At 38.1% G+C, this 27,295-nt stretch overlaps 1 protein-coding gene and 1 long non-coding RNA gene across 7 annotated transcripts in view; one reads left to right on the plus strand and one right to left on the minus strand.

Moving 5' to 3' along the window:
- The window catches only part of KCNH8 (potassium voltage-gated channel subfamily H member 8), a 506,682-nt gene that overhangs the window by 387,366 nt on the left and 92,021 nt on the right, over window positions 1-27,295 (plus strand). For 3 of the 6 annotated variants that reach the window (XM_068236110.1, XM_068236112.1, XM_068236115.1), the window contains 4 exons: window positions 2,302-2,382; window positions 6,672-6,869; window positions 20,797-20,996; window positions 25,547-25,796. In XM_068236110.1, the coding sequence (XP_068092211.1) occupies window positions 2,302-2,382; window positions 6,672-6,869; window positions 20,797-20,996; window positions 25,547-25,796 (729 nt within the window). The remainder of the gene's footprint in view (window positions 1-2,301; window positions 2,383-6,671; window positions 6,870-20,796; window positions 20,997-25,546; window positions 25,797-27,295) is intronic. The other 3 variants (XM_068236113.1, XM_068236114.1, XM_068236111.1) reach the window with 2 other exon arrangements.
- LOC137518371 (uncharacterized) overlaps window positions 1-27,295 on the minus strand; it is a 137,263-nt gene that overhangs the window by 61,550 nt on the left and 48,418 nt on the right. The gene's annotated exons all lie outside the window — the stretch shown is intronic.

Raw genomic sequence — 27,295 nt, forward strand, 5'->3', positions numbered from 1 at the left:
TCATTAAATAACAACTCACTTTACTTTCCAGTAAAGGAGGACCTTTCTTTTTGCATATTTCCTCATTTATGTATTTGTTTAGTTTATAGCTTAAGTCCAATCCTTTCCATTTGATGACTTGTTTTTCCAACACAACCCAATTCCTCCTCCAACATGACTCTACTTCCCTTTTTCCAGGAAAGCCCTTTTTTATTTTCGAACATGGTCTTGTTTCAATTTCTCCTCCTGCATAGCCCTAATCTTCCTGCTACATGACCCCACTTAACTTTCTCCTTCAGCACTAGCTGATCCCTACTCCTGTATGATCCCCTTTATAGTCACCTCCAGCTAATCCCAACTCCCCCTTATTCTCCATTTCCCTTTCTCCTCTAGTACAGATCTTTTTAATTTTAGAAATAAAAGATGGGACCCTCAAACAGACAAGTTCAGGGTAGAAGAACTGAGAACTGATGTTTTTTCAAACACTTAGTAGAGCTTGCAAACTACTTACCCTTAGTGACTCCTGATTCTGGCTCCTGCACTGCAGTTGTAAAGTCTACTAATTAATGAGTACATAAACATTCTTCTTATGTTTGACAATTTGAAAGGGTATTATGTTTAGGTTAAAGCTGTTTATTGGTTTGTAATAAGGGGGATATAATGTCTTATTTCTTCTTATAAATGTATATTGTTTGAGAAGAATTAGACGTGTGATCATATGGAAGAGGAGATGGACTGGAGAAGAACATGAAGTGGAGTCACATGTTTCTCCAAGTAATAGTTTCTAAAATATATACCATATTTGTGTACTCACATGTGATTAGTAGATTTTGCAGGTTCTGTACAGGAGGATGTAGGCTGGCTTTACACACAGAGAGGAATAGTTTGCAGGCTGTGGGGAGTCTCTGTACAAACATCAATTCTATCTTCCCTTAACCTGAAAATGTCTATAATGCTGGATACACACCATGCGTTTCCGCGTTCGATGCGTCCGTCGATACGCATCAATTCAATTATTTCCGACATGTCCGATTCAAACTTCGATGGATCGTTAGGTCTAATTGCCATACTTTACATGGCAATCGACCTAAAAATCATCGAAATGCGTTCGGAAATTCTCGGAAATAATCGAATCGACGCGTATCGACGGACGCATTCGACGCAGAAACGCATGGTGTGCATCCAGCATAAGAAAGACACACTTTAAAAAGCTATCTTTTATTTCAAGCATAATTCTTCTGTATCAACTACTGATGGGTCTGTTATAGCGGTATCACATACTTACCTTCCTCCCTTACCTTCCCCAGTACTGTAAGCACCCATATCAAAATACATCATTTTGTGTAGAAAAGTACATTTGTTAGTCTTATTCAGTGTAGTAGATATTGAGAAGGATTTTTTTTTATTTACCAACCAGTTTCTAACTCCTGGCCTTTCAGGAAATGATGTAACTGAACACTGATTTCACTTCCTGGTGCCCGAAGCAACTATCTTTGATGATTTTCTTGTAATGTGGGCTCTGGGAAGGAATATTAATTTAAAACTTTGCAGCTTGAGGCGCAAGAAATCTTTGCAAATTATACATGTTTCCATTGGTGCTCAGTTAAATAAATTTTCATGGAGTTCTTCTTAAAATTAGTATTAATTCAGAAGCCTCTTCCTGATTCTCATTAAGTTTTGAAACTAGAAAAATGAAGAATTCAGGTATGGTGACTACTGTATTCTTAATGTGTGAACTGAATGTTAATGCACATACTAGTATGGCACCAAAGTCACCTAAGCAGCTAGGTTCCATATTTATTCAAATAGCTTACATACTAAGCCATATGTATACAGTCCGGAGTTTCCCTGTTGTAAGCATTGAATCTTTATGACTGTATTTAAAGTAGCGAGACAATAGCATGGTAACTCTTGAAAAGCTTCCTCTATATTCCCTAATGATAGATCATTCTAGAAGGAACACCAGACTGTTTCCCCTAACTACCATGCAGGCATTGAAATCTATTTCAGCTTTTACAATATAGTATCAAGAATTCTAAAGCAGTTCTACTTTTAAGAATTTGCTTGCTATATAAAGTAGATCAATCCCTTTATATAGCCCAACATACTTAAAAAATGCTTTGGTACTGCATATATAAAGTCACTAGTAAAAATATTATTTGATGGAAATCATAGCATTATCCCAAATAAAAAAATACATATGAAAATGTAGCAAATTAGAAAAATGTCAAATAAAATACAGAATACAAAAATATACTAAATCCTTATTACACTACTGTCATCTTTTTTCCCCTTCCTGTTTCTCTGGGTGTATTCACAAAGAAGAAACAAATAGGTCCGGGAAGTGGATGCTAAATGTGTCAAACAGCATTGAATCTAAGGCTCTAAAAACCCGCCCTAAAAGTAAGTGCCTTATTTTATCCTAATGTTTGCTTATATATTAAAGTAGAAAGTTGCCCAATTGATATTTATAATGATATATAATAATAATGAAACCCAAACCCACAGTACATATTTTTTATCACATAGGAAAAATGTTTATTAAAGTACAGTAGAAATATCTAGTCTTACATCCTCCCTTTACTTCATATTATTCAAACACAAAGACTGCAGACTGCTGCATTTTAATAGTTTACATCAAACACATGAAAGTGAATATTAAAGTAGCTATACAGATATTACTTCTTAAATTATTCTCAGGATAAAAACACCTGAGACAGCTGACCATTAAAAAAATGCAATCAGAAAGATTATTTTGTTTACATTTGTCATGAATGTTTGCGCATTATTCCCGTATGTCATGTTGACTTGTTTGTGAGCTTTTTGCTGACAAAGTGTGAACAACAATTTACAAGCTGAGTTAAGACTAAAATGTTTTGCTTTGAAGTCTGAATTCTAAAGCTTATGTTCTTATGACACCTTTTAATGGGAGCTTAATAATTCATATCTAAGAAATGCTGTTCAAAATAAAATTATTAGTACTTAGTATGTGAAAATAAAAATTAAACAGTTTACATAAATGTATGTGAATTTAGACCTATAAATGTTAATCTTAACTAAAGAAGCGCTCCTACAATTTAATTAGGTTAATGAGCACCTAATGAAAATATTATTTTCTTTGTTAAGCTTTTTATACTTTTAATATTGTTAGCTGCAAAACTACTCCCTGACCTGTTAAGTTAATTCTTTGACTAGTTCCTCATGAAGCAGATTGAGGTTTTACCCATGGCATTCAGACTCATGCTAGGATATAGAATATAAAAAAACTAGTTACGTACTCTTGTAAAAAAGAAAACAAGCAAAAGAAAGAAGACACTTAGAACCTTTTGGGTGGAATAACTAATATAATTTTAGCAATGCCTATAACTGAAATAATTTTAGCAAATACCTATATGTAATGCACCATGAAGTCCTTCTTTAAGATTTCCTAGTATGTATATATAGCCATTGTTAAAGGCACAATGGAAAAAAATTATTATAAAGGTTTATATGGTGTTATAAAAGGGGGTGAGGTGTCTATACTTATTATTATCTTATATACAATTTATTTTTATTTTTATTGTATCCTTATAATATAATTCTTTGTTTATATATGCAATTATATACATTTTAGTAAATTTAAATTCTGATATAGTTCATATATCTTGTAACATCTTTTGGTGCGGTTGAAATCAAAAATATCAACAGAAATGTGTAAATAATGTCAGTGAATTGAATTGTGCTGCACCAGTACACATAGTAGCACACTTTTAACTATAAATGACACTGTAAGCAAGAAGAAAATGCATTTCTTTTATTAGATTTCACTTCAAATAACATCAGTGTGGATGGAAGGGCTGTGTGTCACTTGTAGGGTAATGTTATTCTCTGCACCTTCTCCATTCTTCTGTAAACACTATTAGCCAGTATCAGTTTATTGTATCAAGGTGATAAGGTTGCTTATGAGATGCAGTAAATATTGGATATAAGAAAACATGATGTATGTATAAGTAAAACTTCACACATTTCTAGTACCATCTTGTAATGCAAAACATGGTTTGTCTGGAGAATAAAGAGATCAAAAATGTAGGTAACTAACTTGTTGGACTTTGTTAACAAGTATACAAAAATTAGGAGTAATATATAATCTTCAAAACAAACATTTTTTTTTAAATAAATAACACTTGTAACCGAATAAGATTAAAAAAAACACAGTTTAAAGACCTGACTATTGTAACAATAGCAATGGGCAAGCATTTAATTAACGACTGTACAATTTAAAAACTAGACTTATCTATGCATCTTCAGGAATTGTGGGAGTCAGAATAATGTAAAGAACAGAAAAGGCATTTCAAGAAAAAGACACTTTTGATTTTTGTAATGAATTTGAAATGCAGATTCTGTAGTTTTTTTAACACACTGAAATTTACTAGAGAGTATTTTTTTCTGCCAATGTGCTTACAAGAATATATAATTGTTTCATAAATGCTTCAAACAGTGCAGATTTCAACAAGCAAAGACATCAAGAAGGTAGAGGAGGGAGGGGATTAAAGTCCAATTTTTACAGGAAAAGTCTCAATCTACATATTACGTCTGTATATCTCTGAAACTAGTGATTGCTTTGATTGCTTTGCGCTATTTGTGCATATCTTTCAGCACATGCTCAGTTTTAACTTCCCATTTCTAAGAAGCATGCCTAATAAATTTGCTTTTCCTTTTCTTAACCTCTTGAGGGCCTAGTGACTAGGCCATTTTTGGCAAAATAGGCCACTGCAGCTTTCAGGGCTCGCTGCAGGGCCGTACAACTCAGCAAACAAGTGATCCCCCCCCCTTTTCTGCCCACCAACAGAGCTCTCAGTTGGTGGGCTATGATTGCTCCCAGGATGTTAGTTTTTTTATACAAATATTTCTTTTCTTTTTTAATAAATAAGTGTATTTTTTTAAATATTTTTTCTTCCCCCTCCCTTCCCCCGCCAGCCAATTATCGCGATCGGCTGTCATAGGCTTCAGCCTATGACAGCGGATAGCTTCTCTGCCTCCAGAGGGGACAGCCATGTCACACGGCTGTCCCCAGTGCAGTGCTGCCTTAGATTGCAGCACTGTACAGTGTTATTAGACGGCAGTTTCACAGTCTAACAGTCCCTATTGGCAATCGCTGCTGGGAGGCCCAGGCGGGGATGCGCACGCATCGGGGTACGCGATCCCCTGCAATCTCCGGCCCCAGCACTTCATGCCAATTGGCGTGGAGTGGTCCTGGGGCTGCCACGCTGCTCACACCAATCGGAGTGGAGCAGTCGTTAGGCATTTAATCACTTTGGTTTGTGCATATTTGATTAAAAATGTAGATGAAATGTAGAGGGTCCTGATTACACCATATGAGTGCAGCTGGACAAGCAGACATAGTCCTACTTTTTTACATGCTTCCAGTTATTAGTCAGTTCTACATAACCATTAATAATGAAAAGCAGATAGCTGACATACACAAATAAATATGGTTGCCAGTAATTGCTATTTTTGTAAATGTTGCCTCAAATAAGCTTAACAGAATATAGTAGAAGCAGTAGATTGTTGTATTATGTTAGCCATCAGTAAAAGCAAGAAGTTTTGAACCAGGATGATACCATTTATTGGCTAACTTAGAAGAAAAGGAGTAAGCTTTTGGCTATGATTCCTATATACAATATAATAGTATGATTTATGTTTGGTAACATGGCCTACATTCATTACAAGTTGCATCAAAAGCATTTAGAAAAATAAAAGGTCTATATATGGTAGTATATTGGTGTAAGTTTACATTGACATGGGCTTGAATGGGCCATTATGCTTCATTTTCACATTTTCTTATTTATTGATGACCCATAACTGTTTAGATGTGTAAATCTATGTCAAAGTGACTGTAATCAAAGTATCTATTAAAATGTGTTTGTTAATACTGTGTTGCTTATGATACGCTGCCATTTCTGTATGACATGATAACTTTCTAAATCTCTTTGTAATGGTTACATTGTGCATAATGTTATTCCTGTGCTACTTAGTTCATTATGCTCTTCCCAGTCTTAAAAAGTATACTGTTTATCCTATTCCTTTTCATTCTAGATATTGGTTCTTCTATTTTCTTCTTTCATACATTTCAAAAAATGTGAATTAATTTAAATATTTCCTTGGCTTTACACAACTGGGTTATTGTCTTGAAGGTATTAAAAAAAACACACAATAGAATTTTATTTGGCAGCTAGTATTATATGAGAACTAAATAAAGGCTTTGGAGTCACTTTTCTCCAGTTTATAAGCCTGTATGCCAAATTAAAAAATTAGCGATAAACCCTACAACTGAATTAAGCTGGAAATCCCATTTCAAGATGGGCAAGCATGTTATGATCTGACTAAACAATCTTTGGCACATGTGTTACGCTTGGCTTTATAATTTTATTGCAGTTAAATGTTTTTTTTTTTTAATTTTACTACATGCAATTTATTTATAATGGTCACATTTTACTACGTAAGTGTTCAGCTCAAAAACATTATAGAATTTAGTTATGGAAGTTTGAGAGTGAACCATTGTATTAATTTGTTTGGAATCATCTGTTTTAGCTTGGCAAGTCTGTAATACATTTTAAAATAAATTCAGCAAATAATTTTATGAACTTTTCTGTCTTGAAACTTGTATTGCAGAAGATTTTTCTCACTTTGCTTTCATTTATTTATTTTGATAGGTTGGCTTCATGAACTGGGGAAAAGGCTGGAGTCACCATTCTATAGCAATAATACCCAAGGTGGTCCTACCATCCGAAGTACATACATTGCATCCCTATATTTTACGCTTAGCAGCCTAACTAGCGTTGGATTTGGAAATGTCTCTGCCAATACTGATGCAGAAAAGATATTCTCCATTTGTATTATGCTAATTGGAGGTAATGGTCTCATTTTATAAACCTGGTATTTCATTGTTTGTCTTTTACCATGTAAAAAAAATTATGTAAACAATTTCTTATGTTTATGCAAAGAGAATCTTAAGCAGTGTTGCTTGCAAATTTTTGCCAAAGTCAATTTCACATTGAAAATGCTATTCTCAATTTCAAGAAAATATTAGCAAAAATACATTGTATTTTCGCAATATGGTCAAAGAAAAAAAAAATGTCTTTGTGATGTGAAAATTCACAACAAAACTGAAAAATCGGTAATTTTTACCTCAAAAATTTGAAAACAAAAACCATGAAGGATACAAAAAAACCCCCACAAACAAATTACAAAATGATTTTCAAAGACATTTTTGCTCAAAAGTAGAATTTTACATCACTTTCATGAAAATGTATGCGAAAGAATATCTGCATCTGCTCATCACTGATCTGAAGCAGAAAACCACTTTGAGCATAAAGGAAATATATCTGAAAAGAACAAGTGACAAGTTGAGGTTTTTTTAAGAGGACAGACAGATTTGAAAATAGACTATCCCCCTCAAGTTTTCCTTTATTTTTTTCAAAGCACTCCCTGGCAAGGATCTATATAAATGCCAGATGCCCTATCTATTCAAGTGTACACTGTTCTGTCAGATGGACTATTCCACTGCCATAAGGAGAATAACTAATCCAAAACCAATCATCTGTAGACAAAACTGTGGAATAAACAGGGGTAGAAAAAATATGCTAATAAGAAAGGAAGGCGTGTAAGTGACAGACATGTAACTCCTGTAGGAAATATCATCCAGTTTGGCAAAAATAGCCTTATTTAAGCTCCACAAACAACATTCTTTGTGGGTCATCACTACTTTCTCAGTTATCAATGTTAACAATTACATAATAAAAATGTATGACTCCATGTATTTGCATCAGTAAATATTCGCTAGTAATTGTACTCATTTCCCCAAATATTTCAGATTATATTGAATATGTAACTACTGTAATGTTTTAAAAGCTTCATGTCTGAACAGGAAAATACAAAGTTCAATAGCTATTTGTATCATGGCTATCTGTGACATACAGTATACTGTATGGGAGTTGGAAATAAATGTGGGGTGTCCTGACTTATTCCTTATGAGAAAATGCATTTTTTTGTAAAAGATTTTGAAAATTATTTTCTTCTGTTTTACTTGTAAGTAATTACATTACTTAAATATACCAGTATTGTTAACATTTAAATTAAATACCTATTAGTCCAAGAATATTACAAAAACACATATGCTTTAATAAGGAGTTCTTATTTTCCACATGACTGTAGATGAAAATATACAATTTTTGGGGGACAAAACCATTTGGTTCTGTAAGGGTTAATGTTGTGTTACTGAAGTACAGTACGTGGAATTTCTTTTGCATGGAATTTGTGTAAAATGATCAGTAAATGGAACACTACACTTGCCTGTGTAGTGTGTTACTTTGTATCATAACAAGCAGCAAATAAAATGTGAATGAAACTCATTTGTTCCCTTATGTGTTTACTGAAACTGCAATTTCATTTAATTCACCATTCTTTTCAATATAATTTCTCAAGTATTTTGAATGATTTCAAAGTAAATACATTTCCTCAATTTACAATTAATTTGTGCAGCAGCTTTAGAACCTATTTAAATGATTTGCCAACACTTTCTTAATGCTAGGTTAATATGTTTTTTAACACCTGATATTGTTTGCTAGATAAAAATAAATGTATTTGTTGTTGAGGAAAAAATGCAATTCATGTAGTTCAATTCTATGCATTGCATGGTATGTTTGGAAAACAGGATTTTTTTAGTTAGCCCTTGCGACTAGACGAAAATGCATACCCTTGCATCAAAATAAGTTGCAATGAGTTAGCTTAAAAAGGAATTGCATGTTTCCTAAAACAACAAAATATAGATCATTACCTATATGTCAAATAGTAAATAGTGGAAAGTTGAACCCGTTTTTTCCCCCAATTGTAAGTGTCAGGGGGGAATTTTGTACCCTTTTTTAAAGCTATCGAGCCACATAAAGGAGTTTTTTTTGCCTTCTCCTGAAATCAGCTGGGTTTTGAGGATGCAGGGCTGTTATGCTTTTCTTGCTTGAACTCAACAGGCAAATGCCTTTTTTTTTTATTATTAAAAGCTTTATTAAGCATATCAATAAATCAACAGTGCAGTGAAGTACGGCAAACTAGTTCAGAAACATCAACTATACATCAAACAAGTCTGTATAAGGGAGCATAGAGCAGTTAGCTGGACCGCTCAACCTAGGAAATGGGGTATCCAGTACCTCCTACTGAGATCCTAGGGATCAGTCATTGTCCATATTTAGTAATACACCATGTGGCTCCCGTCAACCTATACTATAAAAACAAAACATAAAAACCATAAAGAACAGAAACAAAAAGAAAAAACAATGGATATGTCCATTATCAGACAGCGAGAGCCCATTATACTCAAAAATAGAAGAAAAAAAGGGGGATCGAGTAATATACACACAAGTCAACGTCCAGGGAGAGCTATAGATGTCTATGCGTTCTCCAAGGGTCCCAGATGGTATTAAACCGTGTCACATTCTCTATACTATAGTAAAATACTTTGTCCATCAGCATCATTAGGTCTAGACGATGGGTAGCAAGAGTAAGATCTAAGTCAGTGGATTTCCATTTGAAGGCTATCGACCATTGTGCGGCCAGCAGCATGTATTTGTAGAGTGATCTAAAAGTTCGAGGGATGTCATCGTTGGGAACGTACAAGAGAGCCTGGGGGGCAGTCAGGGAGATCGGGAAGCCGAAGACGTCTTGAACCATAGATTTCCATGACGTCCAGAAGCGTTGGGCTGTAGGACAGTCCCAAAAAATATGTAGAAGGGTTCCTTCTTCAGTACAACCTCGAAAACAGAGTGGGGAGGCCGAGGGATAGATTTTGTGAATTTTAGTTGGTGTGTAGTACCACCGACACATTAGCTTAATCGCTGTATCTTTGACCATATTTGATTTAGCCACTCCAGAAACAGCTGTCCAAATAAGAGACCATTCAGTGTGATCAAACTGGGTCCCAAGTCCTGCTCCCAGGCTCTCATGTACGGTAGTTTACTCTCATCATCTTGTCTAAGCAGCATGGCATATAATGTAGAAATAAGGCCTTTACGTCGGGAGAAATCAAAATACAAGGATTCAAATATTGTGGGGTCATTTAGTGGGAGTGTAGGGAAGATGGACGAGAAAAAATGTTTGATTTGACAAAACCTGAACGCCTCACCCAGGGGGGCGTCATGTCCAAAGCGAAGCATATTAAATGTGATTGGGACATCTCTGATCCAGAATTTGTTGGCCGTAGTGAGGCCTTTGTCCCTCCACCAGGAAAACAACTGCGGACTTTTAAAAGCCGGAACAAAATGGGGGTTGCCGAAGATAGGAGTCCTGGTGGAGGGAAAGGTCATAAGCTTGTATGGGGAGGCTATTGAGATCCATAGCTTAGATAGTGCCGATACAATCCTGTTCCTGCCAGAAAGGGATTTCAAATCTTTCTTTGAAACTATTGTTGCCAAAGAGGATAAGTGGAAGGGGAAAATTGAGGTAGATTCAAACTGAAACCAAGCAGGGGGGTTAGAATTTATGTTCCAATCTAATATTTGGCTAAGTTTAGCGGCCAGATAGTAGTGCCATAGGCTTGGTAATCCAATACCTCCTTGTAAGGGGGATTTATAAAGAACCCGAGCACGGATTCTAGCTAGTTTGCCATCCCAAATAAATTTATTAATCCGTGATTGCAGAACAGATATGGATTTCTTAGATAAGGTTATAGGGATCATACGAAATAGGTATAATAATTTGGGGAGAATGATCATTTTGCATGCTAAACATCTACCAAGCCATGAGATCTTATATTGCGACCAGGATTTGAGTAGAGAGGAAATATGATCTGTTGTATGAGTAAAGTTAACCCCATAGAGATTTTTATAGGAAGGCGTGAGGAAGATTCCTAAGTATTTGAATTTTAAATTACGCCATTTGAAGCCATAATTAGAGTCTAACCAACTGATCGTTTGGGGATAAAGATTAATTGGAAGGGCGGCAGATTTAGATGAGTTGACTTTAAGACCTGAGAATTTGGCAAATAGATCCAATAATTGGAATAGGTTTGGAATGGAGGTCAATAATCTGGTCAGGAACAGGAGTGCATCGTCTGCGTACAGGGACAGTTTAATGTTATCTACACCATAGCCATAAATACCTGGGTGTTGTCTAATCGCCACCGCCAGAGGCTCCAAAGCTGGAGCGAACAGCAGTGGGGTGAGAGGACATCCCTGACGAGTGCCTCGCTGAAGACGAACAGGAGCAGAAGAAGCTCCGGGGATGCGTATCACTGTGGACGGGGAATCATACAAGGCCGAAACAGCAGTAAGTATGGGGCCCGACAGGCCAAAGCTTTCCAATGCAATGTTTAGGTATTGCCAACCCACAGAATCAAATGCCTTGCTGATGTCTAGACCTAACATCAGAAATCTAGACTTTTTGAGCTCAGCATCTTGGAGAATGTTAGTGGCCAATCTAACATTATCAGAGCCTTGTCTACCTGGGATGAATCCCGTTTGAGTGTGATCCACCAGGTCACCCACCATTAAGCCTAATCTCAGAGCCAGGATTTTAGCAAATAACTTGATATCATTATTAAGGATAGAAATAGGACGAAAGCCCGATGGGGAGGAGTGGTCAGCATCGGGTTTGGGGATTAGGGACATATTAGCTAAAAGCATTTCTGAGGGAAGTTTGTCGCCTCTGAGTATAGCATTAAACATCGAGGTTAAAGGGAGAGATAAAACATTGGCGAATTTCTTATAGTATATAGGGGAGAACCCATCTGGACCAGGGGCAGTGGCCGAACGGAGAGCTTTAATAGAGTCAAGGACTTCAGAAGGTGTAATCGGAGCATTAAGGGATGTCAATTGATCTGATGTCAATGAGGGTAAATTCAAAGAGTTCAGCCAAGTCTTAAGGTCTGTAATATTGGTGGAGATCTCTGTACCTAGAAGGTCACGGTAAAAAGTCTCAAATATTTTCGAAACCTTTGAGGGTAGTACCTCCTCGGTGCCTCTAGAATTTTTGAGTTTATAAGAATGAGGGGGTTTGTAAAACTGATTTAGCTTACGGGCAAATTGGGTAGAAGGGTTGTTACCTCTAAGTAAAAATTTTGCCTTGGAGAACTTCAGTGCCCTAGCATGGGAGCAGTCCAACAGGGAGTTCAGCTCAGTCCGTTTTAAATTGATTTCGTGCAGTATATCGCTAGTCATAGAGTTGACGTGTCGTTTAGATAGCAAGTCCAGCTCGTTTGATAACAGAAAGATTTTTTGGGATCTAAGTCGTTTAGCTTTGGCTGCTTTAGCTATGAACACACCTCTCAGGATCGGTTTGTGGGCCGCCCATCTAAGGATAGGTGAAGTATTGTCAGCATTGTTAAAAAAGAAGTATTCCTCCAACTCACCCAACACGGACATTCTGTCTGATTCATCCGCTAGTAGAGAATCATTAAGCCTCCAATTACTAGGATCAAAGGGAAGCCCAAAACCGATTAAAGTGGACTGGACCATATGATGGTCAGACCAGCAGCATGTAACAATGTCGGATGTGAAGGAGTTGGAGGCGAGTATAGGAGACAGATAGATATAATCTAAGCGAGCGTAGGATTGGCGAGGGTGTGAAAAAAAGATGTATTGTCTGCAGCCGATATTATGTGCTTTCCATATGTCTACCACATTAGATTTCGAGAGGAGCCTGCTGAGTTTTCTCGGGAATGTCTGGGCAAATGGGGACTGAACTGACCTATCTAACTGGGGGTTTGCTACGGCATTGAAGTCTCCAGCAACAATCAGATGGGTAGAGGCCAGTCTTTCTAGTTGTGTAGATAGAAGGTGAATGAATGCTGTTTTAGAGGCATTGGGAGCATAACAATTAACCATAGTAACTGGTTTACCCTCCAGTATACCCTTGAGAATCAAAATCCTGCCCTCTGGGTCCTCATAGGAATCGATCAGAGTAAATGAAACGGAATTATGAAGGATTATGGCCACTCCTCTAGTTTTTTTGGTGAACGAAGCAAAATAGGCTCTTCGGTATGATCTATGTAAGAAGGTGGGTGTTTTGGATTGAACAAAGTGGGTTTCCTGGAGGAAAATAATTGAGGCTTTGAGGCTCTGATAATGCTGAAACGCTTTCCTGCGTTTAACAGGTTCATTTAAACCCTGGACGTTGTGTGTGATCAAATCAAATGACCTAGGCATGGGATGAGAGTCTGCGTTAGCTTTTGCAAGTTAGATAGGACACATAACATATCAAACTTCATATAATGGGCTCTCGCGGCAATAAAACAACAAGAAATAACATCTTCAGAAAACGAACAAAAACAACAAAACAGATAGAAAACATAGAGTAACTGCAATAGAGCAGACAAACGAAACAGTTTCACTGGGCAAACACTCCGCTCCATCCTATCACTATAAGGCCCAGGAACTCTCAGTGGCATATTCAGGACCACACTGAGAGGGGGGGGGGATCAACTGCGAGCTATAAAGCTCGAAAACAGTCAGGACAAAAAGCTGGGGAACCTTGCGCGCTAAGGGGGAAGCCCACCCCAGCCTGTTCAAGTTGCAGAGTGCCTGGCTCGAGGTTGGTTATTCAAAGGCTGCTTCCGATAGGCGTCGAGGTGGGCCAGGGAGACCTGTTGACCTATAGAGATCAAAAAGGTGACACCCTGTTCCAGTGTGGAGACCGGATGAACCTTGCTGCCGTGCGGGATCAAAAGCTTTGTGGGGAAGCCCCACTTGTATGGCAGTTGTTGTTCTCGTAAGTAGGAAGTCAAAGGGGCCAGGGATCGCCGCTTCTGCAAGGTATATTGGGACAGATCAGAAAAGACCTTGATGTTGCTGTAAGGATCTGGAAGTTTCTTGTGGTGTCTCATGTAGGATAAAAGAGAGTCTTTAACGTGATAAAATTGGAAGCATGCAATAGCGTCTCTGGGAGTCTTTTCCGGTAGATAGGCAGGTTTAGGCAATCTGTGGGCTCGTGCGATAGTGTATTCAATGTCAGAGTACTGAGGGATTGCCGACTTCACCGCATCAATCAGAAAATCTTTCAATTGAGTGTTAGGCACTGATTCATCGATGCCACGGAACTTCAAATTGCATCTTCTGTTGCGATCTTCCAGATCAGCGATCTTAAGCTGTGTGGCCTCATTGTGCACATCGAGACGGTCTATTGTGCTGACAGTTTTATTGTGCTCAGTGATTAAGAGAGAGATGCTGTCCTCGTTATCAGACGTGCGGGATCCCAAGGCGTCCAGGGAGCGGTGCAAAGTGTCAGTGATAGAGAGAACTTTAGCTGATATAGAAGACTCTAGGGCAATTATCAGATCTTTCAGGAAGGCACGGTCAATTGGTTGATCCGAGACCGGAATGGCAGTAAGCAAGGAGGCTAGGCCTGAAGCAGGGGCCTGTGGTACAGCAGCCTCTGTAGGTAGGTCAGCAGGACCCGACATCCTGGGCCTGGATTTGGCAGGGCTGAGGAAGGTGGGAGAGGTGGTCTCTGGCTCAGACTCGTCTGAGGCGGCTGGGCTGGAAGGCAACGCTGGGGAGGAGGTCTTTGAGGCCGGGGCGCAGTTGGATGCGGACTGTGATGCGGACTTTGATGTGGATTTTGGCGCTGATGTGGAATTCCATCCGCATACGGCCTGTGTAAGTGAATGGGAGGCTTGTGGGATGCGGACAGGCAATGCGTACTTACGTGTCCCCGGGTTGCCGGCGCCATCTTGGGTCCTGGGCCTCCTCCGTGAGAACATCTCCGGGATCCGCTGCGGGCGGTCAGTCGGTTGCTGCGGGGTGCCAGAGGTCTCCATCTCTTCTTCCAGGTCGGGGAGAGTGTTTTCTGCCTCACCGGGCATGCTGCAATACGTCGCTTTTTCAGGCTGAGGTGAGGAGCTCCCTCCTTATGCTGCCATCCACGCTGCGCGCTTGCAAATGCCTTTTTTAAGCCAAATGCAGAGTTGCAGACATTTCACAGAGTGACTAGGGGCTGGTTCACATTGAAAGAGCTTTTTAAGTGCTAATTATTTCAAAAGCTCTTTCTAATGCAATGCTAGGGGTGAAAATCACATTGCTTAAGTGAGAACACACACATAGGGCCATATTCTATTGCTGAACTCGCCAGCACTAAGCACTGGCGAGTTCTTAACTTAGGCGATGGGGCATCGCTTAATCTAATGAAACTTTAGACCCCCCCCCCAGGCGGAAAAGAACTCGCTTGGGCGATATAATCGCCCAGCGAGTTCTTACCACGGAATCCAATTACCCTTATCATGACATGAGCTCAGACATGAGCGTTAGCTTAGACCTGCAAAAAGCAGGTCTAAACTAGCTAACGCACGTTGTCGCCGCAGCATCTGGGGGTCTCCTTTAATAAAGAGACCCCCAGAGTTCCCAGTCGGGTCGACGCACAGTTTAGAAGCCCCCTGCAAAGGCTCCCCGTCATACGTACCGCCGCCGATCACCCGCCGCCTCTCGCCACAAAATCCGTCACGTAATTACAGTGTATCTAACACTGTAATTACTGTCCGCATAGAAGGAGCCCGGGCAAAGCATCTTTGAATCTGCAGCCGGGCTCCCCATTGGTCTGCTGTCTGAACCAATAAAATGGCTCAGACAGCAGACCAATGGGGAGCCCGGCTGCAGATTCAAAGATGCTTTGCCCGGGCTCCTTCTATGCGGACAGTAATTACAGTGTTAGATACACTGTAATTACGTGACGGATTTTGCGGGGAGAGGCGGCGGGTGATCGGCGGCTAGCCTTTGCAGAGCTGCGCGGGGGCTTCTAAACTGTGCGGCGACCCGACAGGGAGCTCTAAGGGTCTTCTTATGAAAGGAGACCCCCAGATGCTGCGGCGGAAGATGTCGGCGATGTTCGGCGGGCGAGTGCGCATGTGTGGGGAGTGAGGCCGTGGTGCTGATGGACAGCACCACAGCATAAACCTCACTCCCCATCGCTCGGTAAAAGGGAGCATCACTCAGGCCTGAGTAATGCTCCCTAACGATCGGCCATCGCGTGAAGGATATGGGCAATAGGATTTTGCCGGTAATCCTCGCGCGATGGCAAGGTGATAAGTAGCTCGCATCTGCAAGCTACTTATCACCTTGAATAGGATATGGCCCATAGTGTTTATTAGCAAGAGCTTTTAAAATCATAAGCACCTAGAAAAAGCTCTTGCAGTGTAATCCAGCCCCCACAATGTTTGCCACAAATTTGATGAAGTGTTGCAAAGAAATTAACTGAGGCTACACTATGCAGTCAATTTCTTATCCTTAAAGAGGGTAATTTCTGGACACGGTGTGTTTTATGCTTAAAAAGAAATACAATTTGAGATTACAGTGAATTTTAGAAATGTGTAGCTGGCTGCAAAATGAGACAAAAAGATCATTTTAATAGAATTACATTACTAAAAGACTAGTGCAAAGCTAGTAAATGTACGTAGAGCATTTTCTAACAAATAGGATGCTTAAGTTTAAAGTTAATGCCAAGGTTGGTTTAAGCTTAGAGATACTACTAAAGCCCAAATTGCAAATTGTATAAGTGCAATTATTATTCTTTTTTTTTAAATGTATTAGTACATAACATTTTAGGTTTTTTAAATACCAATGATTATTGATGGTCATGATTACTTATGCCATTTCTTGTCATAATACTTGCCATTGGCCTATCACTATGGTGGGTGACCTGATTGGTAGCTGAGAATATTGTAGCCCTATCATGGATGGGACACGGCTAATTACAATAATTTTAAACAGGAAGTCTTTAATTTTCCAAAAATAGGAGGTTTTCAGGCAACCTAATCAAAACTCTAATTTAAATGACAATGTAATACAATACACTATAATAACTAAAACAAGCCCACTTCATGATCAATGTGTGAATCAAAAATTGACAGTGTTTGATACTTTAAAACCTAATTTTATGCAATGTGGCAAACTCTGGGTACTAAACCATAGCAGAGTTGTGGTCTAGAAATTCACAGTAGGTTAACATCAATAACAGGCCTATCTATGGTTTAAGTACATAGCACTCATTTGATGATTTTTGCCTTGTCCACTACAGCTGATTATTAGGGGTTACTGAATCTCCAAAAATATATCTCTGGACTGACCCAAGAATATATAAATAGCTTGTTATTCAAAAAATATTTATTTTGAAAACATTTTTATTTTCAAAAGGAAAATAGTACAAACAAAACCATGGTAATAAAAACAGCATAATTGTAAAACATATTATGATTTTTTTTATTAAAAAATATTGTAACATTTCAAATTGCTGAATACATCCTCGATCTGCAATAATAACTACAAATCCTAAATGTATAATAATGTCACAGGCACAATGATTTCTCAAGCTTCTGTCTGTTGCAAGAACCTTGGTGCTTCATCCAAAAAGTTGTTGTGCTGCCTGGCGGCATTGTTGCAACTTTGGGATTATATTAAACATTGTTGATACATTCAATAATGTTCAATGTTTCAATATTTTTGAACAAAGAGCTATTTTTATATTCTGGTGCTGGGCTGGAGGTATAAATTTGGAGATATGATTTGTAGCATATATTCAAAGCATCCTTCATCATTTTGATTACTATCAGTGAAAGAACTTCAGCACATGAATATACACTGTAATCATCCATAATAGAAACCATTAAGGCAAATTACTTATTTAAAATTTCATACAGGCTGCTAATTTACCCATGTTAAGCTATTATAATGTATTTCCAAACATTTGTTTCTGTAACATTTTTATTTCCATTCATTGATCACTTATGAAGGTTTGCAAAAAATAATTTAATGTATTGCTAAATGGAAGTTATTGGTTTAAAGTAGGAATATGTTGAATACTAACAGTAAACAGATCACAGAAAGTGGGCTACTTAAATGAAAATTATAAGATGTGTTACACTAATTAACTCAGCGGTTTATAAATAATCATGCATCAACATTTTCAATTTCAGCAGTGGTCTATAAATCAGCATGACAAAACAATTACTAACACATATAAACAAGCACATGCATTAGCCCTTATACATTAGAAAGTGTAATATTAGCAGAGACCAAGACATGAATTTATGAGCAGATTACGTTAAAAGAAAGAAAGACTAGTCTCTGATAGAAATAATTACGGCATTTACAGCTTTTATAGTCAGAAGACTGAATTCTATAACATAACTGTTTGTGACTATGACTATAAAATTGTATGAAAACTAATTGAAAGCAACAAACAACACAGCTCAGTTGTTTACTTGTCAGTTACCTAGAATGACATTAGTTTCAGTAATAATTTGATTTAAAGAGGAACTGTAGTGAAAAAAAACATAATAAAAGTGTTTATTGTTTACAATATTAATTTGAAGAATATTTAGTCAGTGTTTGCCCATTGTACATTTTTTCCTTTCTCTGATTTACATTCTGAAATATATCACTGGTGGTGACATATTTAGTTCTGCCAGGTGATCTGTACGGAATGTTTGTTTCTGAGACTTCTATGCACAGTGAGAGGTATTGCTTGGCATTTGGAAAAATCCATTATTTCCCACAATGCAACAAGGTTTGCCGACAGCAAACTTTCATGACCTTGGTCAATGACATGACACTGTGGAAGGAGTGTCATCACAATATCAGCCATACAGCCCCCTGATGATCTATTTGAGAAAAGGCAAAGATTTCTCATGGAAAAGGGGGTATCATGTACTGATTGGAATTAAGTTCAATCCTTGGTTAAAGTTCCTGTTTAAGGTGTGTAGGTAATTAGCTTTCAGCACCCAATTGGGTGGTGGGGCTGCCACCTAAAGCTTCCAGGCACACTGATTTTCTGTGGGGCTTCTTTCCCTTAGTCTTTGGAATTTCACTTCTACCGCGAGGCAGCGTTGCAAGTTTTTGGTTGACTTTAATTTACACCAATGCCTGCTATATCTAGCCAGCGTTCCTTGACCCAAGGAGGCTTCTAATGGGCAACCAGCAACTCCGCACAGTCTTCACTTTGGTTTGACCATTGTGTTTGGGGTTTCTGTCAGGCCTTCATGGCTACCGTAGAGGCTCAGGCCCCTGATTTCTGATTAAAACAGGCAATGGCCTAAATTCACTAAGCTTATCTCTTGTCTTTAATAACATTTCTAGAGTTATCCCCATGGTGATAAGGCATGTAGTATTCAGGAAACATTTTACTTCAGGCAAACCTAAAGTTAACTCTTCTGTCTTTAAGTTAAGGTGAGCTCTCTAAAGTTAACTCTTCAATCCTTAAAATAACTCCCGGATTCTAAAGTTAAAGACAGGCTGTTTATTAACTGCATGTGGAAATAACTACAGAGGAGGTAACTTAAGGACTGAAGTGATAAGTTAATGCTCTCGCTGAGAAAACATATCTCTATACCTTAATAAGTCAATATCGGTGTGTGGTGGTAAGTTTTCTCTTGCCTTATTATCTCCAGCATGAATTTAGTGAATTGAGGCCAATATCTTACTTGACATTGCCCAGATCTCACAACAAGGAAGATTTCCATAGAACAATATTAGTTATCTAAATTAACACCTCCCTTTCAGTTTAAAAGTGAATCCTAAATCCTAAAATAATCAGCTGTTTGCTCCTACCTAGAAAGTCACTGGAGCCAGAAGCTTCACACACACATGAGGTGCTATTCCAGCCTGTCTTCATATCAAAGGCTTATTTTCAATAGAGGTGTACCTAGCATGCTGTCTGCATGCTCCTATGAATCTCTCAGGTGGCCAGTATAAGTCCCGTTCACTGCATTCAGGAGCAAAGAGTTTCTGTGCTTCCTGTATCTTCTAATCTTCATGTTACTCTGTGTTCCTGCTCTTGCTTTTGACCTGGGTTTGTGCCTACTGCTTATTGGTATGGGCAAAAGAAGTACAAAGGGTACCAAGGCATTCCTGTTAATTTGACTGTTATGTAATTAGTGGCTATAGTGGTGCCCGCTGTATAATTTGGGGCCGCTTCCGCCTGGCACGCTGAGCAGTTTGGCTATGGCTGCAGTCAGAGCACAAGGCTGCAGCTGCTTCTGTAATCCAGCTGGGGGAGAGGAGAGCCAATGTGTACATCTGGGATCTGTTTTCACGTTCTGCTCAACAGCTTGTTACTTTTGTGCACTGAACTGTGACCACTTTGTGACTGTAATGCTACCACCTGAACTGGCAACATGCATGGTGTGTCTCTAAACATGTTGCTCTAAGTCAAATCTTGCATGTTATCTATTGTCTACTATTCTCACCAAGGCAAAATCAAATACTGCAACCTAGTGGCAAAATATCACCATTAGGGAAGATGAATGAGATGCAAAATTGGCTGAATCAGAAGCCAGACAGTTTCTGCATTCCCAGCCTCTGCAATACAGATGCAGAAGCTGTCTATGGCTATATGGCCATGCTGGGATTTCTTTGGGATCTCCTTACAGGATACTGTTGTTGGATCACTTCTGAGGATACCTCAGCATATATGGGGGCTTTGCTATTAACCGCCAAAATCAGTACCATTGACTTCAATAGAAAATGCCTTCGGAACATGAAGATCAGAACACACAATTCTGTATTTGCCTGCGGATTATCACATTTCAACAAAAACAGAATTTGGCTGTTCCGATTCTCTAGTCACCACCATTTCACTATTTGGAAGGAAGTCTGAATATTATACACTCTTGCTACTAAAGCAGCACTGACTATTGTCGCAATTATAGTTACAATTGCCTTGACTTCCTACAGCACATACATTTTAAGATTTTAAGATCTCTAGCATAATTATTTTGTTAGATAGTTGCTGGTATAAGTCAACTAAATTAATTTACTTGTATACCTTCCATGATTTTTAATGTGACTCCACTTTGTCTTTTTTTAGCCCTGATGCATGCCTTGGTATTTGGTAATGTGACAGCTATAATCCAACGATTGTACTCCAGATGGTCCCTTTATCATACAAGAACCAAGGATCTAAAGGATTTTATACGGGTACACCACCTTCCACAGCAACTGAAGCAAAGAATGCTTGAATATTTCCAAACCAATTGGTCAGTCAACAATGGGATAGATTCTCATGAGGTAATGCAAATTTATGTTCTACTAAATACATTTTGAAAGGAGTTATCATCAATACTGGCAGTTAAACTATTGTAAAATGCTACAAAAAATTGTGGCCATCAAACCCACTGGGTGTTCATAAAGGATGTATTTAGTAGACATATTTCAGCAAGAAAGTCAACTCACACATTTTTAGACTCAGATATTTACATTTAAATGTCCAACTGTATCAGATTGTTTTGGGGCTACAGAAAGTCCCAATTTTTAAGACTTGTAGACAGAGTATATGTACAGTCCGTCTCTGTGCCTTGGAAATGGGGACTCTCTGTGCCCCCCCCCCCCCCAAATCAAAAACATATGGTTTATTAAATGTAAACCTCTGGATCGTCAAAGTGCATTCACCAGACGCAGATGCTCCCCATTTTACAGTAGGTCATAAGGGGTAAATTCTGAACTGTTTTTGTTAACAAAGGGTTAGTCTGCATGATGTTCAGATTTTTATTTACAGGTTGTGGAAAATGTTGGCAAGTGGAACTGAAAGTGTAGACAAACTGGAGGCAACTTTAGGCTTTATTGACTGCTACTTGGAACAAAGTCTCTGCCTCTGGATATTCTTTTTATAGATATCTGTCCATCATTTGCTTGGTCTGAAAACCAAGATCAGATGAATCAGAGGAGAACGACATCGCTCTCAATAGTTGAGATATCTGTAAGCTCTTAAAGTGTTATCAAGGTGATATGTCACATGATGACATAAACATTTGTATGTACAGTGCCAACCATGCAAATAACTAAGATGTGATCCTTTTCTTCTTTTTGTGCCTGAAAGAGTTAAACATTAAGGTATGTAAATGCAGTTTTTCTGTAGTCAGGACCTAGTTGGACTATAGTGTTATCCTCACTGATTAGAAATTAAAGCCATAAAACTTTTACCTAGCAAAGAACAGTTTCTCAGTGCAGGAGGTAGGGAAAAAGGGTCAATAGTTCATATATTTTAGCTCTGGCCCACTGAGACTGTGTGAAAGGCTGTGTCATTCGTATGAGAGGGTGCATCAAACATACATTTTTAGCTTTTAAAAAAAATGTGAGATTGTAAAAAAAAGTCATTTTTAGGAGTAGGAGGATAGATATGATTGCTTATGTCATCAGTTTATTTTCACCTTGAGTTTCATTTAATAAGATGGAATGGATATGCACTCTGATAGTGTACTAAGGTGTTTATGTCAGTCTTTTTTCTTTAATTTCTGATTGAATATTTCCAATATGTGACTGTAAACTCAATTCCTAGCTGTTTTTTGATGAAACTTTCACTAAATGATACTAGCAATTGGAATGTAGGCATACTGCATTGTTTCATTAAAATTACACTTATTTGCCAGTTCCATTTCATCCCTTCCATGACAGAACCAGCAGTTATCTATACGAATTCTATAAAGAAGGGGTTAGAGGAGGTGTATTAGGAAGCTGCCTAGGTTGCTAAGTTTTGAACAAGGCCATGGTCTGAACATCCTGGTAATGTAAACCAAGCAGCAACAGCATTCTCACCCAAAGAGCCTGTTGTTAAAATTTCCAAATCAGCTGTCAGATCATGTGATCAATTTTTTGAAACAGCATTTTAAGACATCCTGGGCCATATGCAATTCATTATATTCATCTGCGTTTTCTCCTAGGATATCATTTTTAATCTTCTATTTAAAATACATTTTCAGCTTTTTTAACTAAAAAAAAAGTACAAAAAAATTAAAAGAAAAAGTACTATCAAAATTATTTGTAGTATTTTCTTGCTTTATGGTGGCTTAAAATGTATTTTATTGACAAGTTTAAAAATATCACCTAGGAGAAAACACAGGAGAAAAAGTTAATTGCATATGGGCCCCTGGCTCTTATTCAAATCACATTTTCTCCTAAGTTTTCTCCTTTATTGATAAGATGGGAAAATATCACCTAGGAGAAAACATGGGCGCAAAGGTGAAATGCATATGGACCATTACATTGCTATGTCCCCCAAAAAAGCTATACATGTTTGGCCTCGGTATTTACTATTATATGGTGATACATAAAGAACTATGTCTAGAGACCATCAATTTTTGAACGTAATGATCATTTTTATTATAAAAATAAACTAGAGGTGCAGTTTTATTTAGTATAACACTGTTATTAATGCTATACTATTTCTTCTAAATCTATAAATATCTCTAGCCCCTCTCTGAACTATTCAGTTGTTTGATGTCCTTCATTCCTTGACGCTACCCTAAAGAAAAAAAGATGATCACTATTGTCCCTTCCCACTTTACTGTAAACACTATATGGAAATGTGGACATTTCTAAAGCATAAGGAAGTTTTTCCTTAGTAGAGATGTCTATAGTTTTATTAAACAGAACATTTTTGGCAGCTATGACTTTTATCCTTTGACTTTATATCTAACCTCCCTTCTCCAATCAGATTTCCCCTTTCTAACATAAAGATGAACTTCAGATACATGTACTGTCATTCAAAGATAGCTGTCAGTTTTATGATAGGAATAACAATTTTATCTCCAAATGGGGGACAGATTGAAGTGCTTGTCAGTGGTGTTCTTGAGAGCCAAACGACTGATCTTTATTCTAGGGCTATTATTTTCTCAAGCACAGTCACAAATGGTCACCCTGAGTGACCTCAGCAGAATCTAATGATGTCCCTGCTGGAAAATTAAGTGGTGCCGAAGTTGTGGATTTTTCTTTATTTTAGAATGCACATTGTTTTCAAATTAGTTTTATTTGTAGTCCTTGATTTCTAAACAAATCTGGCTAAAAAAAATAAAAGATTGAAGGTTGTGGACACGTTTATGTTTCTTGAAAATCTCTTGTTATGATATGACATGAACTGAAGAACGAATGTGGCTTGGGCACCATCTTCTAAAATACAGGAAAAAATATTGTAAATGATTCAGCGTGTTATGTAGTAAATGTCTAACTTAGTAACTTTTTGTTTATTAACAAATCAATCTAAAGCAACAGCCTTATGACTGCACTTATAAGTCATCTGTATATTTCATAAAACAAAAAAAAGTACCCACGTTATTTGAAGACATTTGGAAAAAATTCATTGATGCCCTTTTTTTCTTTCTTACATTGCTTCAGAGCCATCTTAAACGTCTTCAAGGGTGGTATTGTCAAATAATGCAATGCAGCCTTGTGTAGCCCAAGACAATGCATTGGGCATTTTCGGCCTTTATTTGTTTGCAGTATAGCAAATTTACACACCAGGGGTCCCCAAGGCGTACATTTGAAAAAGGCGCCCGTTGAAAAGGGTGCAGGAAGTAGCTAGTAGTAGAAGTAGAATATTAGTACATTTAACAATAGTCTACTACTTAATTCATATAGTAAACACATCTGTAACATTTACTGATATTATACTATGACCTAACCTCTCCTGCTCTCACACAGAACCCTCACTTGTGGTGCCTAACCTTAACTTCCCCCGGTGGTGCCTAACCTTAACTCCTACCCATGGTGGGCAACTAATCTTAACCCCCTGTGGGCACCTAACCTTAACCTCCCCCCACCAGTGGGAACTTAACCTTAATTCCAGTATCCTGATCAATAGGGCACCCACTAAAATTGCAGGAGCCAGGCCCACTCACTGTTTTAGTGGGTGCCCTTTTCAACAGGACATGTCTTGCACTCTTTTTAGCTGCTCTGATCCCAAGACCATCTAAAGTGCCAGCTGACTAAATATGACATGTCTAATTTACTATATGCCAGTCCTGCCCCCACCCTCCCCTTCCTCTTGTATGCCCTATGTCTTTGACTTACCTTTCTTAGGAAACCTAGTAAAGTCTAGTCTATCAAAAAATGTAAGATACTTTACTTCAGAACCTGGTTTTTATGCAATTGTTTACAGTAGCCAAAGTCCTTCACTATTGTTTTTCTACCTTTGCTGATTGAACATCTGAAATCTTGTGCAGCACTATAGATTTTAGATGTGCTAGGAATAGAATACTTACATCTCATAAGGCTGTAAAATTTCACTAATAGCAATGTTGTTTTTTTTTTTTTACAGTTTCATGCAATAGAAGGGATTTGGGACCTATACATATCTGCAGCCAGGGTATGTTGCCAAGGCTGTAGATAACCAAACAAATTGATCCATTCTTGTCATATTTCATAATATATCTTATTATAGCTTCATTTCATTAAGACATACATAGTACAGTGTCAAGGTTACGATGCTTTTGAATGTTTTGGAAATGCAATAAGATATACAAAATCCCTTTATAAAAGAACATATTTTTGGCATACTGTCAAATGTAGGCTACATATATTTCAGCACTATCTGTACTTTACTACTCTGAGTTTTGCTTTTGCAATGCTGATTGTATGACCTGTTGGCATTCTGGAAATCAATTTCCAGTTTCATTACAACAGTAGCTGCAGGAATATTTATTTTTAAACGGTGACACAAGTATCCAAGTTAGAAATCCGTAGCAGAGATTTGTTACATCTCTAAATGGTTGAAAGCTTCAAATCGCGCTGAGCCCAAGAAGATACATTTTTCTAAGATGCATTAATTCCATGTCCGTGTTTGACAGCTCCTGAAAGAATTTCCAGATGAGCTACGTTCGGATATAACCATGTACTTGAACAAGGAAATTCTACAACTATCCCTTTTTGAGAATGCTAGCCGTGGCTGCCTCAGGTCTCTGTCTCTGCACATCAAAACCTCTTTCTGTGCTCCTGGAGAGTACCTTCTTCGGCAGGGAGATGCATTGCAGGCAATTTACTTGGTGTGCTCAGGTTCCATGGAAGTTCTAAAGGATGGGATGGTGCTGGCTATTCTAGGTATGTACAGTAATGGGATGTCTCTGTATAAAACATGTGCATTGTAAGTGAAATATGCAACATGTTTTAAGATGTCGATTGTATTATCGATTGTTTTTTTTTTTTTAATTATGAATAATTTATTTTTTGCATTCCAAAAAGACAGGGCACTCTCAACTGTAAGCACTAGTCAAATATCAGATCTTTATTTGTCATATTTAACCACTTTAGGATCACAGGTTGTTTCCCTTAAAAACCAAAACAATTTTCATATTTCAGTGCTCCTTCCATTTATTCAGCGATAACTTTATTGTTACTTATCACACTGAAATGATCTATATATTGTTTTTTTTTTATTTGCCTATTTGTCCCAGTTATTACAACATTTAAATTGTGTCCCTAGTACAATGTAGGATGAAACTATTTTATCTAGAAATAAAGGAGTATTTTTCCGTTTAGGGATTTTTAATACTATTTCACTTATTACAAGACTATTTTTTGGCAAAATTAACAGTAATATACACTCATGACATACATATTATTAAAGTCCCTAAGGTAACTATTTATGTACTTTTTTTTAAACTATGTAATTTTTTTTTCTGTAACTGTGGGGCAGAGTTGGAAGGGGTTAAAAATAATAAAATAAAATAAAACTAGTAATACATTTTCTATGTAAAACAGTATAGTGGTATAATTAGGTGTAGTTTTACATTTTGATGACAAGATGGTGCTACTGAGACCGTGTTTCTATTAATAGAACACGGAAGTGTCGGGTCTGAGAGCTTGCGTCACGTTATCAAGCTCTCGAAAGACACAGGAACGGTGATCAGGATAGAGAATAGAAGATTCTCATGTCCCAATCACAGATGGAGGGGGCTGCAATGGTGAATCGAACGAAAACGGCGTGGGGATCATGAACACGATAGTAAGGTAACAGTACACATATCTACCCCCCTGATCCACACATGGAGTATACAGGAGTGTAGATATGCGTACCAGTGGTTAATATTTTACAAATATTTGATTGATCTGCTGGGAATTAATTCCCCCCACATAGGCAAACGCAGGGGGGGATTTAAGCTGCCCAGAATACCCCCTCAGACCAGGTCCGGTGCAGTGTCTGGGGACAGACACAAGTTGAGACATCAGAATATCTGCAGGCATCCTGCAGCTCACAGCACTGCCCCTTTTCTTTCCCTGCTACAGTTAGCTTTGAATGTAGCAGCACCATGTGTACAGAGCATGGAGCAGCTCTGGGGAACTTAACAGAGTCAGGTATGAGCACAGCCCTATGCCCTGCTGTGTGAATGCTTCACTTTCTCCTTCATTACCAATGTCAGCTGTCCTCATTATTATCTGTATTCAAAATGCTCCTGATCGATCCCATTAGATCCCGTCGGTCAGACGGGAAATTGCATTGTGTACCCAGCATGATGTCCTAGCATATAATTATATTGAACTAGTTGACCTAAGCCCGTTTAAAAATGGGCTGTAGGTCTATTACCGCCGCCACCACCGCA

This window comes from Hyperolius riggenbachi, chromosome 5 (assembly GCF_040937935.1).
Source record: "Hyperolius riggenbachi isolate aHypRig1 chromosome 5, aHypRig1.pri, whole genome shotgun sequence".
Classification (NCBI taxonomy): domain Eukaryota; kingdom Metazoa; phylum Chordata; class Amphibia; order Anura; family Hyperoliidae; genus Hyperolius; species Hyperolius riggenbachi.